Consider the following 15962-nt stretch of genomic DNA (forward strand, 5'->3'; position numbering starts at 1 on the left):
GCCACTCTCAAGGTGCGCTCACGGTCATTTCGCTAGGTCCACATATACCAAATTTGCTGTTAGGTGACGTGAAAAAATAAGGAAGGTATATGACTGGTGCAAACACGAAAATGATGACATGTGTGTCATGTAAGAACATGACTACACGTCACGCTCATGGTGCGCTTGTGGTCATTTCACTAGGTTCACATATACCAAATTTTGTATCATGTGACGTGTATGAATGACAAAGGTATATGACTGGTGCAAGCATGATAATCATGACATGCGTGCCATATAAGTCACGACTACACGCTACGCTCAAGGTGTGTTCGTGGTCATTTCGCTAAGCTCACATATCCCAAGTCTGCTATATGCGTATGGGGGTGTAAACGCTGGGTGCCCAGAGGAGAGAGAGAGAGAGTGTGTGTAGGTAGCGTAGACCTGCAGACGCTGCCTCTGTCAACGTTGCGAGGGGCGAGAGGGGGAGCGTTAAAGAGCAGATAAAGAGAAAGGGGACGGCCATGTGCATTAAGGGTTGTCACGCCACACACATGATTAAGCTTGACCATAAGTACGTCGCATAATAAATGAAACATTACCTTGATTATCTTAACTATATAATGAAAATTTGATAGTTGAACATATGACACTAAAGTTTTCAGAGTGCAGTTTGTCAATCTAAACCAAGTCATTGTTCCTTGTTTCAGTGTTCCTTTAACTTGAGTCCAAGAACACGAGCCTGAAGCATTTTTGTCTGCGTCGACAAAATGCGGCCACAACGGCCGGGATTCGTTCCCTTAACGTTTGGTGCATCCATGGCCGCTCGACACCCATCCTTTTTACAAAACGGGGGTAGGTTATATAGCAGTCGAGTAACAGAGTGAACTCCAGCTATTCATTAGAGCCAGCTGCCTGGCTGGCTGACTCACTCACTCACTCACTCACTCACTAACATTTCGCCTTTATCAAATTGCGCCTGTCTTGGCCGGCTTCGCTAGCTCCGGAATTTCTATCCGAGCTTAAGCTTATAGCAATCTAAAAAGCAACGCCGGAAAGCTAAAGAACGCCACGGCGGTTCATGTCAGCTCCGCACCTATTACAGCGGAAGCTGTTATGAGATCGAAACTCTGGTCACGCGCTGCAGTAGTTGTCCGCCACAGCCGCCACCGCCGATGTCCGTAACTACAACGCACAAAATTAGAAAAAAGACCTAGTGCCAATGACACAGCGGAGCTAGAACCAGGGTCCCCTGGGTGGCACCCCAGTATTCTACCCCATAGGCACGCCGGTGGTTGGGACTTGCCGGTAAACTTGCCTTAGGCAAGCTTGAGGCCGGGAAAGCAATCGCGTTATTACTACCTATAAAAACTTTTAAAACGGCAAAAAAACAAGCAGTCGTCGCAGAATGCGAATAGCGTAACGAGTGGGTCGTCCAATGCTCCAACCTCTTACAAAAGCTTGTTCTTGTTCATCTATTGACTGTGGCGCATAACAACTTCAGGCATAATTTCTCATGGTCGTCGGCCGCTGCATGAACAATTAGCACTGAATTTCTCGCAATAGTTTAGCGAATACTACGCTTCTCAAAAGAATGGCGAAAAAATGGCATAGCAAATACCAGCCTACTACGCAAAAAATTTTATTACAAATGGCGTAGTGGGTGTCAAGCAAGTGTGCTTGCAGCAGTTATACAATATAAAATCACTCAATCATTGACAGGTCCACCACAGTGGGTATGGGCCACAAGTGAAGGTAAACAAAAACAAGAACGAGAGTGTTTAGAAAAGGCTCTGAAAGGCTGCTCTTATAACTTTCGCTGTGACTGCGCTGTGCCTTTCGCACTGGCCTGTCGTTTTTTTTTTTTCTCTGGCAACAAACTACCAATTTCTGCAACACGCTCTCCTAAAACACCACAGGAATTGGCGTTTCGATGCATCCATGCACATTCAGCGATCCTTTCTCTTATTTTCGTCCATGCATCATTATCCAAATGTCAACAAAACGAAACGTCAGGCACCACTTCTACACACGTGTTTTAATTAAACATAGGAATGGGCATTATACTGTGTTCTTCGGCGTGGCAGCATAAAAGTCGGGATTTTTGCGGAACTATCTTTGCCAAACAAGTGTTCTGCTCTCCCTTATTCTTTCGGGTCACACATTAACTTTTGAACTTGGTAAGCTACTGCGCGTCCCCAGAGTAATTTTTGAGGCTCGGACTACCAAATTTGTACTCTTCTGACAGACTGAGTTATGTAAACTGTGTGTGCCGAGTAAGCCGAGATGGCCTTTAGTCCTGTTTGCGTTGCAGTCCTTGTTTGCTATGTGCTCCACATATATTTGTTCTTTACAAGGCACGCTTTGTCGCAGTGTTTGCTGCCCTTGCCGGGGGGAAAAAACCATGGTTTAGTTGGCGTTTTCTTTTTTTTGGGGCGGAGGGGGAAATAATTAGAGCGTGTTTTTTTTCTTTTGTTTTTTCCAATGCTTATGAAACTGAAACCGTACGAGTTCCCGCTTTTATTGTTTAGCTGCGATGCTGTACAAAAGGCAAGCTTAGCGGCTTTCGTGAAAATTCTTGAAATCAATCAGGAAAGGTCGGAACGTCTTATGCAAATGAAAATAGTTTTAACTACAAAACAGTTGTCCGCACAGCACTCCAATGATGAGCTGCTGAAGCTTTTGAGCCAGTAGTTAAGAAAATGCAAGCTCGAACACAGCGTACTACACTTTCACAGATTAGGATATTGACTGGGTTGGCAATGAGCCGCGAAAGGCTTAAAACAGCGGAACCTAATGATTATAAAGGGTCATCTGATGCTTCCTGGTTGTTCGTATAGGCATTAGCAAAGTGATTCCGGTTGTTGCTAGACTGCTCTTAGGTCGTTGCTAGGCTTTATATAGGTGATTCTGGGTGCCAGCTAAGTGTTGCTTGGTGAAGACTTTTATCTCGAAGCTGGACGTGTCGGTCGACGACAAGTACGAGTGACTACGGGTCCGCGCTTCATTGTGCCAAACTTTGCGCAACAGAGCGTGAACAATAAAAACTTGAGAATATTTAAATGCGTGTTACAGCAAAGCGCTTATAGTTGAGGGTGTGCTTGTGTTGTAGATAAAAAAAATTATATACATCAGGAATCGACACAAGCTGTCTTCGTCCTTTTCACGATCGCCTCCCTCTTTCTTCTCTTCCCTTCCTCTGCTGTCCCAGAACACGAGCCCCAATTTGTCAAGTGAAATCAGTTTTGTTGAAGCATACTTCTAGTTCAACCGACTTTACTTACTGTGTGTCATCTCCTAGCCTGCCATCTAGCGTCGAAAAGATCATTAATATGCCCGTGCCGTCGTTGCCCGTTTCAATTTGTGTGTGTATATGCTATTTAGTGGCTAAAATGTGCCCTAACACCGTTAGGCGAGATAATGAGTACAGAAAAAAAGGAGAATGAAAAAAAATCTCGGCGAAAACACTTGCCTGGTGAGGTGGTAATCGGACCCGCGTACTCGCGATTCGAAGGTGACGGTCGTAATCACTCGGCCATCAAGGCATGCTAGCAGAGCATAGGATGTCATTGTGTATAGTATAGTAAAGCAAGGGAGGTGGGAATTTCGAAACTAGGATTTGAAAGGCACAACTGAGAGGAAATAGAAGGAAATGAGAACAGAAAGGTTAGAACTAAACACAGAAAAAAAGAAAAAGAGAATAACGTAAAGGAGAAAGCAAAAGAAAGGTTGAAGGAAAGAGAAACAGAGCGTGACTGAGAAAGACAGAAAGAAAAAAGAAGGGGGAATACAAGTAAAAAACTTTCAGATTATCTACAGAGTTAATGATGAGTGGAGTGAAGCGTCCATCCGTCTGTCCGTGCTTCCATTCGTCCATCCGTTCTTGTTTCGATCTGTCCGTACGTCCGCGTGCCTTTCTGTATGTATGTATGTATGTATGTATGTATGTATGTATGTATGTATGTATGTATGTATGTATGTATGTATGTATGTATGTATGTATGTACGTACGTACGTACGTACGTATGTATGTATGTATGTATGTATGTATGTATGTATGTATGTATGTATGTATGTATGTATGTATGTATGTCCATCCGCCCGTTCTTCTACACTTCAAGTACCGCCATCCAGCGGACATTTCCCTGAATAAAATGAGACGTGGCTACTACATACAGGCGACGCACGACCTACGCCTTAAAGAGCTTCGCCGCTGAAAGGGAAGAAATCCAGCAAAAGATAAAAAACATAGAGAAGTAAATATGCATAGAGAGAAAGTGATAAAACAACATATTTAAAAAAGGATGAAAAGGAGAGCATGCATAGCGATCTATAGCAAAGCATAGCAAGTTGTTGGCAAAAATACTGGTAAGCGGGCAAAAGCCTAGCCAGAGCAGGACCAGCTAGACGGCTGCAGGCTTTACTATCACCCTGCTTCGGCTTAGACCAAGCTGAGTTAATTTTTCTTTAGCTTTCTCGCTTTCTTTGTTTCCAAAAATAATTTTTATTTACACTACCCGCCTTTTCCTCGTTTCTAGTTTTTTTTTTTTTTTGACTAAGTGATAAACGTCACCTGTATAACGCAACTTCCACTGGTTTTTTACCTGGCTCTGTCGCTCGTTTTAGGTCCGATTCAGTTATACGCAATATTTGCTGATTGTACTCAGGTAGGCTATTACATACATTTCACGACAAAACAACACAATGAATTAATACGGTACAAAGCAAGGTACTTTGAGGGCGGCAAAAAATGGTTAGGTCAGGTGCCTATTAACGAGTGAGTGAAGCGTAACAGTATCTGTGTCCACAATGTAGAATGTCGAGCAGAACACGTGGTACCTGTGGCAAACTCTGCTGACACGGACTGTTACTTATCGCCACCAAGAAAGATAACGTAAGCACAGTGAGGCAAATGGCGTTTATGGTCTTTCTGATGATTGTTCATAACGCCCGTCGAAAAAGGAGCGAGCGGGTGTAGTTTGCTTAGATCGGGGCGCGTGAAATGGGACAAAAGGCGGAGAAGACAGCCATGATGCGGCTGCCTGCGACCACCTTGCTTCCGCAACGAAGTGTAATGTATGATATACTTTCATTGAGAGTAATTACTTAGGAAGCGTGATTTTTACTCGCCATTTTTTAATCAAACGGGACGCGCTCTCAATTACCTGAATGGAAGGAAGGTTCATCATTAGAAAGCTCGTCCGATATGAAAGTGTTTTCAACGTGGGCGTCATAAACTAGATGTCAATGACACCACGTCTGTTGTGATAGCTACTCAGGGGCGGCACCAAGTTTTTTGTTTGTTTTTTTTACCGTGGAAGGCAGATGGCAGTCAGACAGGGATTTTAGCCATTGTGTTTTCAATATCTTTGCTTTTTACGAGGAAGGTACAAGACGCTAGGCGGCAGGCGACAAGCACGAACTTTGGGCTGGAGGCACCCCCCGGTGCCTGTTTATGTGGCATGTCCCTTGTTGTGATTCTTACAATGTGTACGTAATAAAGTGATTCTTGATACGGTTGCTGAGTCGGGATGATCAAACTAGACGGTTGCAAGGCTATTCCTATCCGAATTTTCAGATTGGCCCAAGCTGAACTCTTCTTAACAAATCAAAGGTACCGTCCTGGCAACAACAAATACTGATAAGCAAGTTTCGAAAGGCCACTGATTAGGTGCCTCTAACACGAGACAACACAGTGCACACAAAGATACGTACATCGTTTTGTCACTTACTCTTCCCGCGTTGGATGCGCTACAACAAGGAAATTCAATATAACTAACGAACAAGTCCTACGTATGACAAAATCATCGAAATGCAAGCACGCCTAACCTATGTAATTTTATGGCTGATACATACTAAGGATTCTTCTCACTTAGTTTTGTTCTGTTGGCATAGGGTCACGACTGGCTTATCGCTATGACAATGTTGGCCAAAGGCAACGTAAAGGGAAGACGAAGCAAGTTAAAAACGTATTGTTGAATAACACACACACACACACACACGCGCACACACACACACAGAGAGAGAGAGAGAGAGAGAGAGAGAGAGAGAGACGAACAGCAAGAGATGCCTGATTGAAGAAACTCATTTTAATAATATGCCTATCTTTGACGCTCCGTGCCATTTTTAGCACACCCTACCTAAGTTCCTTAAACTATTCTTCATTATGTTTCGGTACAACCTTATTAACATTTCGACAGCAGATACTCACAGTTCAAGCAACAATGATTGAAAAAAATGTATAATTTTGGCAATAAAAACTGGGGGATTGCTTAAGCTTCGCTTTTAACACTTGGACGCGTAGTGCATACTCCAACGGCTCAGGGCATACTTTTTATTGTACGATGTTACTCGAGGAGATTATATTGCGCATTACTAAAATTTAATGAAAAAATATGGAAGTTGCTTGTGTCAATTAGGCTTTCGCATAAGGCTACATTCTGTGTAATAGGTAGCATGATTTAAAATACGTGCATTTATGCGAGTGAAAACTTTTCGAACTTTCTATGCACTCACTACGGGGCTTTAACGAAGTAGGCAGAACAACGTGTGTTCATCTTGTAGTTTCCATGTTTGACGTCCCAAAACCACCATATGATTATGAGAGACGCCGTAGTGCAGGTTTCCTTAAATTTCGACCACGTGGGGTTCTTAACGTGCACCCTAATTTGAGCACACGAGCCTGCAGCATTTTCGCCTCCAACGTAAATGCAGCCGCCACAGATAGAATTCTATCCCGTGTCCTGCGGGTAAAAAGCCGAGTTCCTCTTATAGCTGGTGGCTGGGTTTAAACCATGAAGTCATTATGTTAATCACATGTTCAGACACCCGTATGACAATGTACGTTTGTACCACGCATTACTACCACAATATTACATGCTGCATTTTAAAACATTTATACAGGACACATGTGTTTGTGAAGCGTGAGAGTTACTTTCACTCCGTTTCCGAGCAGAGGAAGGGAATTTCGCTGTATTCGCAAGCAGAGCCGTGGCTGTGCGGTAGAACACCCGCTTGCCACGTAAGTGCCCCGGGTTAAATTTGATCCTCATTTGGACGCGGAATTCTTTAGTGTTTATTTTAATTGAATCTTCTTAGATATATCGGTCATGCATAAAATGACCATTTCTCGCTGACAACAAACAGCGCCGACGCCGGAATTTAAGTGAAACGAGCTATCTACCGCTATGGCGATAAAAAAGGAGCACTCCTTTGCAGCGTTTCAAGTAAGCACACAATCAACGTACTTCACAAACCAGTTTCAATAGGTCAATTGAAGATTTCATCCCGATTAAGATGATATCACAACATTTTACGCAGGATTCCTTTTAAGACATCTCCGTGTAGTAGAAAAAAATCTTTAATAGAAAACAACTCCCTTTCTTCGTCCATACCGAGGTCTCAAGGGAAACAGACGCTTTTCAACTATCGTACCCTGAGAACCACGGCCTTCTTTCTGCTTTCATTGCTCCTTTCTTTATGCTTCTTGCTATCTACAGGGACTCACCAAACCTCACCCTCCGATCTTTATTCCATTCGTTGATAAATGCGATAGAGTGGCTGCCCTCGAGATTAAGCAGAATCTAATAGCAGCTTCCTCCGCAATAATAAAAGAAGAAAAAATTCATATAAAAAATAGCAGCCGTACTGCGCCAATACTATTGAAAGGATGAGGCTATGTTCACGAGGGAATTGACGGATAGACCTTACGCTGCATCCTGTACGTCGGCAGCCAGCTTCTCGTCTTTCACTTCCTCAGCAGCTACTCGCAATCATGCGCACCCGTTACTTCGGCTACTATTATAATCTAAGCAACATCTTTAAATTTACTTCTTTTCTAAAGCTCCTAAGGCTATTCGCTTGTTCTTTATTGGTATACGTAACAAAGAAAGCTATTTCGAACACTCGATCTTTTAGATAGATCAACTGATAGACGAGCAAAGTCATGGAAGCATTGACGAAAGGTGTTGCGCCGGTTGTTCATCTAAACTTTCCACGTCGTGTTGGTGTTGACAGAAGTAAAAACAATATTGTGAGTCGAAAAAAAAGCAGACTTCAGCAGATGGCCTGGTTGAAGCCCAGAGCACCTAAAATTTTTTCATTGAGCGTGCTTTTATCTCGCAGTGTGCAGAAGCTGGGGCAGAAAACGGGGCCATCTTGTGGGCCACGTGGCTGCCTCGTTTTTATTTTTTATTTTTTTGAAATCCAGCTTTTTCCCGTGAATTTCACGCCTTCCCTGGCACGCATAAAGGAACGCGTAGTATGAGCCCTCACAGTGCCTCGTCTATCGTGGCCTGTAAATATTTTTCATCATCGGCTTGTGAAAAATTTTCATTCCAGCATTTTATCAGTATCTTCTTGCTTTTCAACTTGAGTTCAGCTCTGTAGGGCTTTACTCGCTTTATATACATTCCTCTTTCTTCTACTTCGATGACAATCTCGTAGATTGAAGCAGGTCTAAGTTTTCTTTTTTCTTTCATTTGTAGCTCGCTGTCTCTCTCTTTTTCAATCTACAAATGGCGACCATACCAGAAGATGAAACACCATCTGAACCTCTCCTCCGTTTTTTTTTCTTACGTTTCGTTCTCTCTGTAGAGAACGTTAAATAAGATTAGGAAAGAATTTAAAACGTTCTATATTTCCTTCTCTACGTATATTTTAAGCTAGCGATTTCAAAATATTCAAGCTTAAGGACTCCCTGGTGGTAATAAGAAGCTTCTAAGGGAGATATGCTCCATAAATTGGGGATTCAAGACGGATTCACAGCTCACGACGAGTACATAGGAGATGGTTTGTGTAGTCTCTCATGAGACTTTCCGCCTACGCGATCCAAATTTCTTTTTATGTGTTACTTCTCGCATCCGTGGTTTGTAAAAATTTAGAGCACAAAACAGTGAGCTTCATGCTAATGAGCGTAGGAAGAAGGAACGGTTTCATATTTTCTCGTCATTTGATTTTGTGTAGCCACGTGCTGTCATTTCTTTGATTTCTGAGCACACGCACACAAATAGGAATCGAAGTGCTCCTAAGTTATAGCTACAGGTTCTTAGGATCAACTCCATCAATTTTAGCCGTCACAAAAAGAAAGAACGTGAGGAAACAGATAGCTCTTTGCGAGAAGGAATTATGGAAAAGTAATTAATGACGTGTAAACAGAAGAGCTAAGAGGAACCGAAAATTGGAGGAAAAAGGAGCTTACACAAGGGCTATTCACTTCTTGTGTGTGTGTGTGTGTGTGTGTGTGTGTGTGTGTGTGTGTGTGTGTGTGTGTGTGTGTGTGTGTGTGTGTGTGTGTGTGTGTGTGTGTGTGTGTGTGTGTGTGTGTGTGTGTGTGTGTGTGTGTGTGTGTGTGTGTGTGTGTGTGTGTGTGTGTGTGTGTGTGTGTGTGTGTGTGTGTGTGTGTGTGTGTGTGTGTGTGTGTGTGTGTGTGTGTGCGTGTGCGTGCGCGCGCGCGTGTGTGTGTGTCTTTGTGTGCGTGTGTGCGCGCGCGCGCGTGTGTGTGTGTGTGTGTGTGTGTGTGTGTGTGTGTGTGTGTGTGTGTGTGTGTGTGTGTGTGTGTGTGTGTGTGTGTGTGTGTGTGTGTGTGTGTGTGTGTGTGTGTGTTGGGGGGGGGGGGCACGCAACACCTGGCAAAATCGCAAGGCAAGGGCGAAATAAGGTGCCTAAGTAACCCTTCGCATGTTACGCAACCTAAGTTTGAACGTGAAAGCCCACAAGTAAGTGGACATAATAACGGGAAAATCAACATACTTTGAACCTTCGGTCTTCCAACCTCCACTGAAAAAAGCGTAGTCACGTTTCGAATGCGAAGAAAAAAGCAACAACATTATACCCATCAACCCCGTTTCTCAAAGCACCCTGTTCTGTGCGATGATTCTTCCACCATGGTAGCCCAAATTTTTTTGTTGTTTTCATTCTATCAATGAAATTTTGAGCCCACCCATCACCTGAAAAAATACCGACTACAAAAGTGTCATTTCTTCTGCATCAATAAACCAAATGTCCAGTAACATTCATAAGCTGCGAATAAAAACATTTTTTAGCGAAGTACAGAAACACTAACACAATGTTTTTCCAAACAAAATCGTTTCTTCTTTCCTTCAGCATTATTTTTGTTGTTCCCAGATACCAAATATACCTATTGTCTTATATATACAAACAAAAAGCTCCGAGCCACCATTCATTGCCGTATCGCGCATGTTTCATTAAAAATAGTGATGCGCCCGCTAACTTTCAAAGTGGTTGCTTTCCTTCTGCGTGAGCTCTGAAACCATTCATATTGGCAATTTTTGAAGTTCTGTGTGAACAACACCGTTTGGCAATTATCCTAGCCCACTTATCCGCGTATTTGGGTGAATCTCCACATTCACTATTCATGAAAAGCTCGCATGCCGAGATCTACATTAGATTAAGGTGAAGGTTTGAGTAGACAGAAGCCTTTCGTACCAAATTTCATCTTACATGGCATATAGGTTGCATTGTAATGAGCGAACAATCGTCCCATTCGTAATAAAACCCCAAGCTTTGCGCCAGCCAGATGAGGAGCTGCGGTGAGTCCCAACTGAAACAAGAATCGATTCTTTGGTCGCAATTGCACTTATTCACATAGTCTCCTTCCTTAATCCACCCATCTCGCATTCGATATTTTCAACATCCATAACAACCACAGTTTCTTTTAGCGAAGTGTGCCATGCAGCTCAAAACGACATCACCACAAATCATATGAATAACACCAAAACAAAGAAAAAATACAGCCTGCATGGAGGACCTAGACCTTTTTCGCAATGGCGACAGCTAGAATTTTTTTACTGTTGAATTTGAAACCGTAAATATCTCATATGAAGTACAACAAGCCCAACTGGATTTGCAGTGACATACTTTGGGAAAGCTACAGCAACACCACGTCTGCCCTGTATTGATACAAAATTCTCAATTTTCATTCAATGGGCTTGTTTCGCTTTCTTTTGTTTTAATAAATGCATTTAAGAAGATGTTGGTGCCAGTGCGAGGTGCCGGCTACTCCTCGTGCACAAAAGTCGATATCGCATACCCATGTTTCGCTTTCTTTTTGTCAAAAAGCTGAACTCTTTAAGCTTATCATTGCCCCACGTAGTGCGAGCAGAAATAATTATCTTCATGAATGGGCAAGTGTACCCTTCGTGCTCTTCATACTCTCAGTCCTATTCTGCTTTTCTCCCAAAACTTGTGCGCCGATTTCTGAGTCGAATCAAACAACTCTGATGAGTGAGAGAAAGAGTAGAAAGCGACAGAACGAAATTCTTAGGCGAGAATTTCTTGGGATGGCGTGGTTTGAACCTTTGTACCCATGAGTAGAAGGAGAGCGTCCTATTTCACTTGGCCATCCAGGCACCCTAGCAGACCATCGCATGGTATAGTGTAGTATAAGCAAGACGCCAGGAAAGGGAAGTGAAAGTGTGAAGTAAAGATGTGAGGTTGAGGTTGGTAGTGGGAAGGGGATGGAGCGAATCGTAGCATAGACATAAAAATAAAAAGAAAAGCAAGAAATCAAAAGGAAGGAAAACAGAAAGAGAAAGTGAGAATGAGATAGAGATATAAAGAAAAACAAACTAAGAAATGAAGAGAAATGGCAATGAGGTGAAATATAGAAAGTTCAAGAAAAAATAGTGAAAGATATGGAGAAGGAAATAAATACAAATTAACTGATCAAAAATATAAGAACATAGATACGAGAGAAAAGAATCAGAGAAAAAAATGAAAAAATAAGAGAAATAAAGAATACAACGTAGCAGGCCGGCAGGCCTGGAATCACTAGCGCATAGCTGGCTTATTTTTTTATGACATGTATTAGTATTATTAGCATGAATCCTATTATTTATAGCCTTAATCGTACGACCAAAAGTAATAATACTCAATTTCCACTATGTAGAATGCAATAATTTATGAATTGAATAAACGCGAAGGCGGAGATAAAGCTTTCTAATGAAAAACTGAGCCATTTTTAATAGACATAAATGTAATTATTTATATTTTAATTTGTGTTGCGACAATTTAGGTATTGCATGTTGCACTAAGCATGACATGCTTGTATCATTTCATTAGTTGAATACATCATAAACTAGCTTCCTTGGGCTCTTCTTGCTTAATATTAACATCATAGTTCATGATCAATATTTTGTTTCATGTTACAGAAGTTCTCACAATTATTAGAGGTGCTTTATCAAGAAATTAGGTGACGCTGAGATTCACAACATGTTCAAAATTCCACTTGACAATGAATAGACCTTACATCGTTTAGTTATATATAGTCGTAGTGAGGGTCTAGTTTTTTGTACAAGGGGTCGAATAAAGATGATATATGAGAATTTCTGTTACTGCCAATAATAGCCGTATTAGGACGCATATAATTTGAAATGGTCTAATGCCAGTGAGGGAACAGTGGGCCCTTTATACATTTTCAGCAAGTTTGCGATCGCCCTATCTGAACCCTTAATTTATAGACGAATAAAAACAATTAGAACACGCTTCTCAGTGTAATACAAAAAAAACGATTCGGTTCAGTCACTCTTCAACATTTCAGCACTTTCGTTAGGAATCGGAACTCATTTTGCAACAACCGTACATTTCCCTTGCGATATCATATAGCGTGGCAGTCTTTTCAGCTTCGATTCTTTGCTAGGGGGGAATACAAAAGGCGACTAGCTCTTCTACGAGAAAAAGACTGTCTCATGAGCTCATTTTAGGGGTGAAGCTTCTTATAGCGGCACCCGTTCGTCCCCCGTAGTATGTAACAAGTATAACATTTTGACCTCCAAGGTGGTGCCGCTGAGAGACTTCTTCTGTGCGTTGTTGAACAATAAAAAATAGTGCTCAATGTACATGTCAATGGCTGCTAATGGGGAATGAGAGACAGGAGCATTCGGCTTTTAGTTAACGCGCAGGCTGCGATCACCATTAGCAGCCATTGGCATGTACATTGAGCACTATCTGACAAGAAAGGGTTGCTACGTTATACTCGTTGGGTGTAACCTCCTTAGCTTTAAAAAGGTTTAGCGAGCGTTGAGCCGCAGTGCCATGAATAAAATGAACTTGTATATACCATGAATGAACTCGAGGTGGTTAAAAATGGGAAGTAGATACGAAGCGCAAGCCGTAAGAAAGTAAAAGCCGAGTTCTCCGCCTCTCATTTCCCATTAGCAGCCATTGGCATGTACATTGAGCACTATCTGACTGAAAAAGTTTGCTACGTCATACTCGCTGGGCGTAACCTCCTTGGTTTTCGAAAGGTTTCGCGAGCGTTCGGCCGCAGTGCCATGAATACAGTGAACTAGTATATACCATTAACTCGAGGTGGTTAAAGGTGGGAAGTGGACCCGAAGCGCAAGCCGTAAGAAAGTGTCCGTGTGCCACCTCTAGTTTAGTCCTTGGAATGTCCGCTGGATGGCGGTGCTTCTATATGGGGAATATATGATGAAAAGATGCGAGATGGTGGTACTTGGAGTTTTGAATAGATGGACGAAAGGACACATAGATAGATGCATGGATGGACGCATGAACGGACGCAGGGGCGGCTGCATGGATGAACGCAGGGACGGACGCATGAACAGACGCACGCACGGACGGGCTGATGGACGCATGGACGGTCACACTGACAGACGCATGGACGGACGGAAGCAAGAACGAATGGACGGACGGACGAATTCTTCGCCCCACTCTCCATCATTCACTCCGTGGATATGCTGCCATTTTTTTTTCCGTGTCTAGAGCAACAAAAGGTACAAAACCCGATATCACGAGTCTTGTTCTTCAGTAAGCAATAAAGGTAATATATAAGGAAGCGACGCAGTAGAAGACGGTCTTCGTGGACAACACACAAACGCCATCGGTGAACCGGGAGAACAGATACAGAAGACACGGTTAATTTCGCAATACGAGAAGTACTGCGTTTCATAGTCACATTTGTCCAGCTCTGCACATTCTCTGCTCGGCACTGCAGCAAAGACGCTGCTGTGCTGCGGCGTGTTCTGGCTAGAGAATTTCGCCGTTGCAATGAGGGCAGAGTTATATGATCGTGCAGACAAAACTTGACGCCAGCCCTATGAAAGCTCACCGGGCTCTATATAGAAGCTCACATCCATGATAAGTGTCCGTGAGGCAGCGTCCAAGCAGACTATTCTGCGCACCCCCGTTTTGACCAGAGAAAAAAAGTAGAACATAGTCCTTGATATTCTACAGCCGTGTCTTGCATCTGAGTTAAGAAACTAGCTTTGATAGCCTCAGAACAAGAACTATTCGCAAAACCCCTTTAAGTGTATCATAGATGTTATTTTAGTACCACAACGCGTGCAGCCTTATACTAATTGATGCTGAGACGGCGCAATGAAAAGACAACCCATCTCAGCATTATATGACGTAGACTAACTCAGTAGAGATGTGCCTTACAATATACGCTGTTACAAGCGACGCAAGACAATACAGTTGGCTTTTGCAACTCAACCACCAGTGATTACTCTTGTCACTATTCTGTTTTGTACTGCTTGTGTTGAGGCTGGCAGTGTGCGCCTCAGTAATAAAGATGTTTTACCATGTGCCCGGTGTCGGGATATAACAACTGGTGACGAGGATGGGATACGCCGCAGGCTTCTAGGAATCCCACTCTAACCAGCTGGAACTGAGTATGGCGACCACTGTCGGTAAGTTACCCGAGTTCCAACAAGAGGACGGTAACTTCGAGGTATACCTGGAGCGGTTCGAAGTATTTGCCGCGGCCAATGACATCGCGGAAGACAAGAAGCTTCCAATCTTTCTCACGGCTATAGGTGAGAAGGCCTACGTCACGCTTCGGAGCTTGCTGCTGCCTAAAACACCAGCTAAGACGTCATTCACGGAAGTTGTTGACGTTCTGAAGAAGCATTACGCTCCCAAGCGCTCCGTGGTCACTGAAAGGTATCGTTTTCACCAGCGAAAGCAAGAGCCGCATGAGACTGTCGCAGACTTTATAGTCGAATTGAAGAAACTCGCGGCAACATGCGAATTCGGTGCCTTTTTGACCGAAGCATTGCGTGACCGGCTCGTCGCTGGAATACGTACCGAGGGAGTACGGTGCAGGCTATTGGCAATGCCAGACGAGGAAGTAACGTGGGAACGCGCATGCAGCGTAGCCATGGCCATGGAAGCGGCAACACAAGACACGAAAGAAATGCTGCAAACCAGTTCTAAAGGAGCAGCTGTAGAAACGGAGGACATCTACTGGCAACGGAAAATCTCACAACCGAGTAAAGCACCTTCGAGGGAAGCGCCGACGCAGTCCAGCTGGGACAAGGAAAATGGGGCAGCGAAAGAACAACCGAAAAGAATGTGTCATCGTTGCGGAGGACAGCATTCACCCGTGAGTTGCCGATTTCTGAACAGTACCTGTTATAGGGGTACAAAAAGGGGTCATGTTGCTAAAATGTGCAAATCTAAGCTTGTCAATAGAGTAGAGAGCGAAGAATGCGAGAAATAAAATACTAACGAACTGCTATCTCTGTATAATACGAACCACAAAGAAGGTATGCCCGCCATTGTAATCAATGTTTGCATAAATGATAAAGTGATACCCATGGAACTTGACACGGGCGCAGTGGTGTCAATAATGTCAGAAACAGAGTGTGCTAAACACTTCCCAAACGCCTCTTGCAGGCAAGCAAATGTCAAACTAGCCACGTACAATGGCACGACGGTCCCTACTGTTGGTATTATGGATGTAAAGGTGCAATACCAAGACCAGTGTTTCGAACTGCCACTTGTCATACCGAAAGAAACGCAGGGTGCTAGAATGCCCACGTTGTTTGGCCGAGATTAGCTTTCTAAAATCAAAATAAATTGGCAGGAAGTATTTTCAGTAAATGTGGTGGCTAAAGAGGCATTGCTTGCTGAGAAATTTCCCGAAGTGTTTGGCGCGGGTTTTGGTACAACTAAGGGATTCGAATGCAGCATTGAATTGAAGGATGACGCGCGCCCTG

General features: G+C 43.2%; 1 protein-coding gene across 1 annotated transcript in view; it reads left to right on the top strand.

Moving 5' to 3' along the window:
* Nucleotides 1-14635: 14635 nt before the first annotated feature.
* The window catches only part of LOC142767118 (uncharacterized), a 57079-nt gene continuing 55752 nt past the window's right edge, over nucleotides 14636-15962 (top strand). The window contains exon 1 of the mRNA XM_075868344.1: nucleotides 14636-15346. Coding sequence (XP_075724459.1) covers nucleotides 14636-15346 — 711 coding nt within the window. The remainder of the gene's footprint in view (nucleotides 15347-15962) is intronic.

The sequence above is a fragment of the Rhipicephalus microplus genome, chromosome 1, assembly GCF_043290135.1.
Source record: "Rhipicephalus microplus isolate Deutch F79 chromosome 1, USDA_Rmic, whole genome shotgun sequence".
NCBI classification, from domain to species: Eukaryota; Metazoa; Arthropoda; class Arachnida; order Ixodida; family Ixodidae; genus Rhipicephalus; species Rhipicephalus microplus.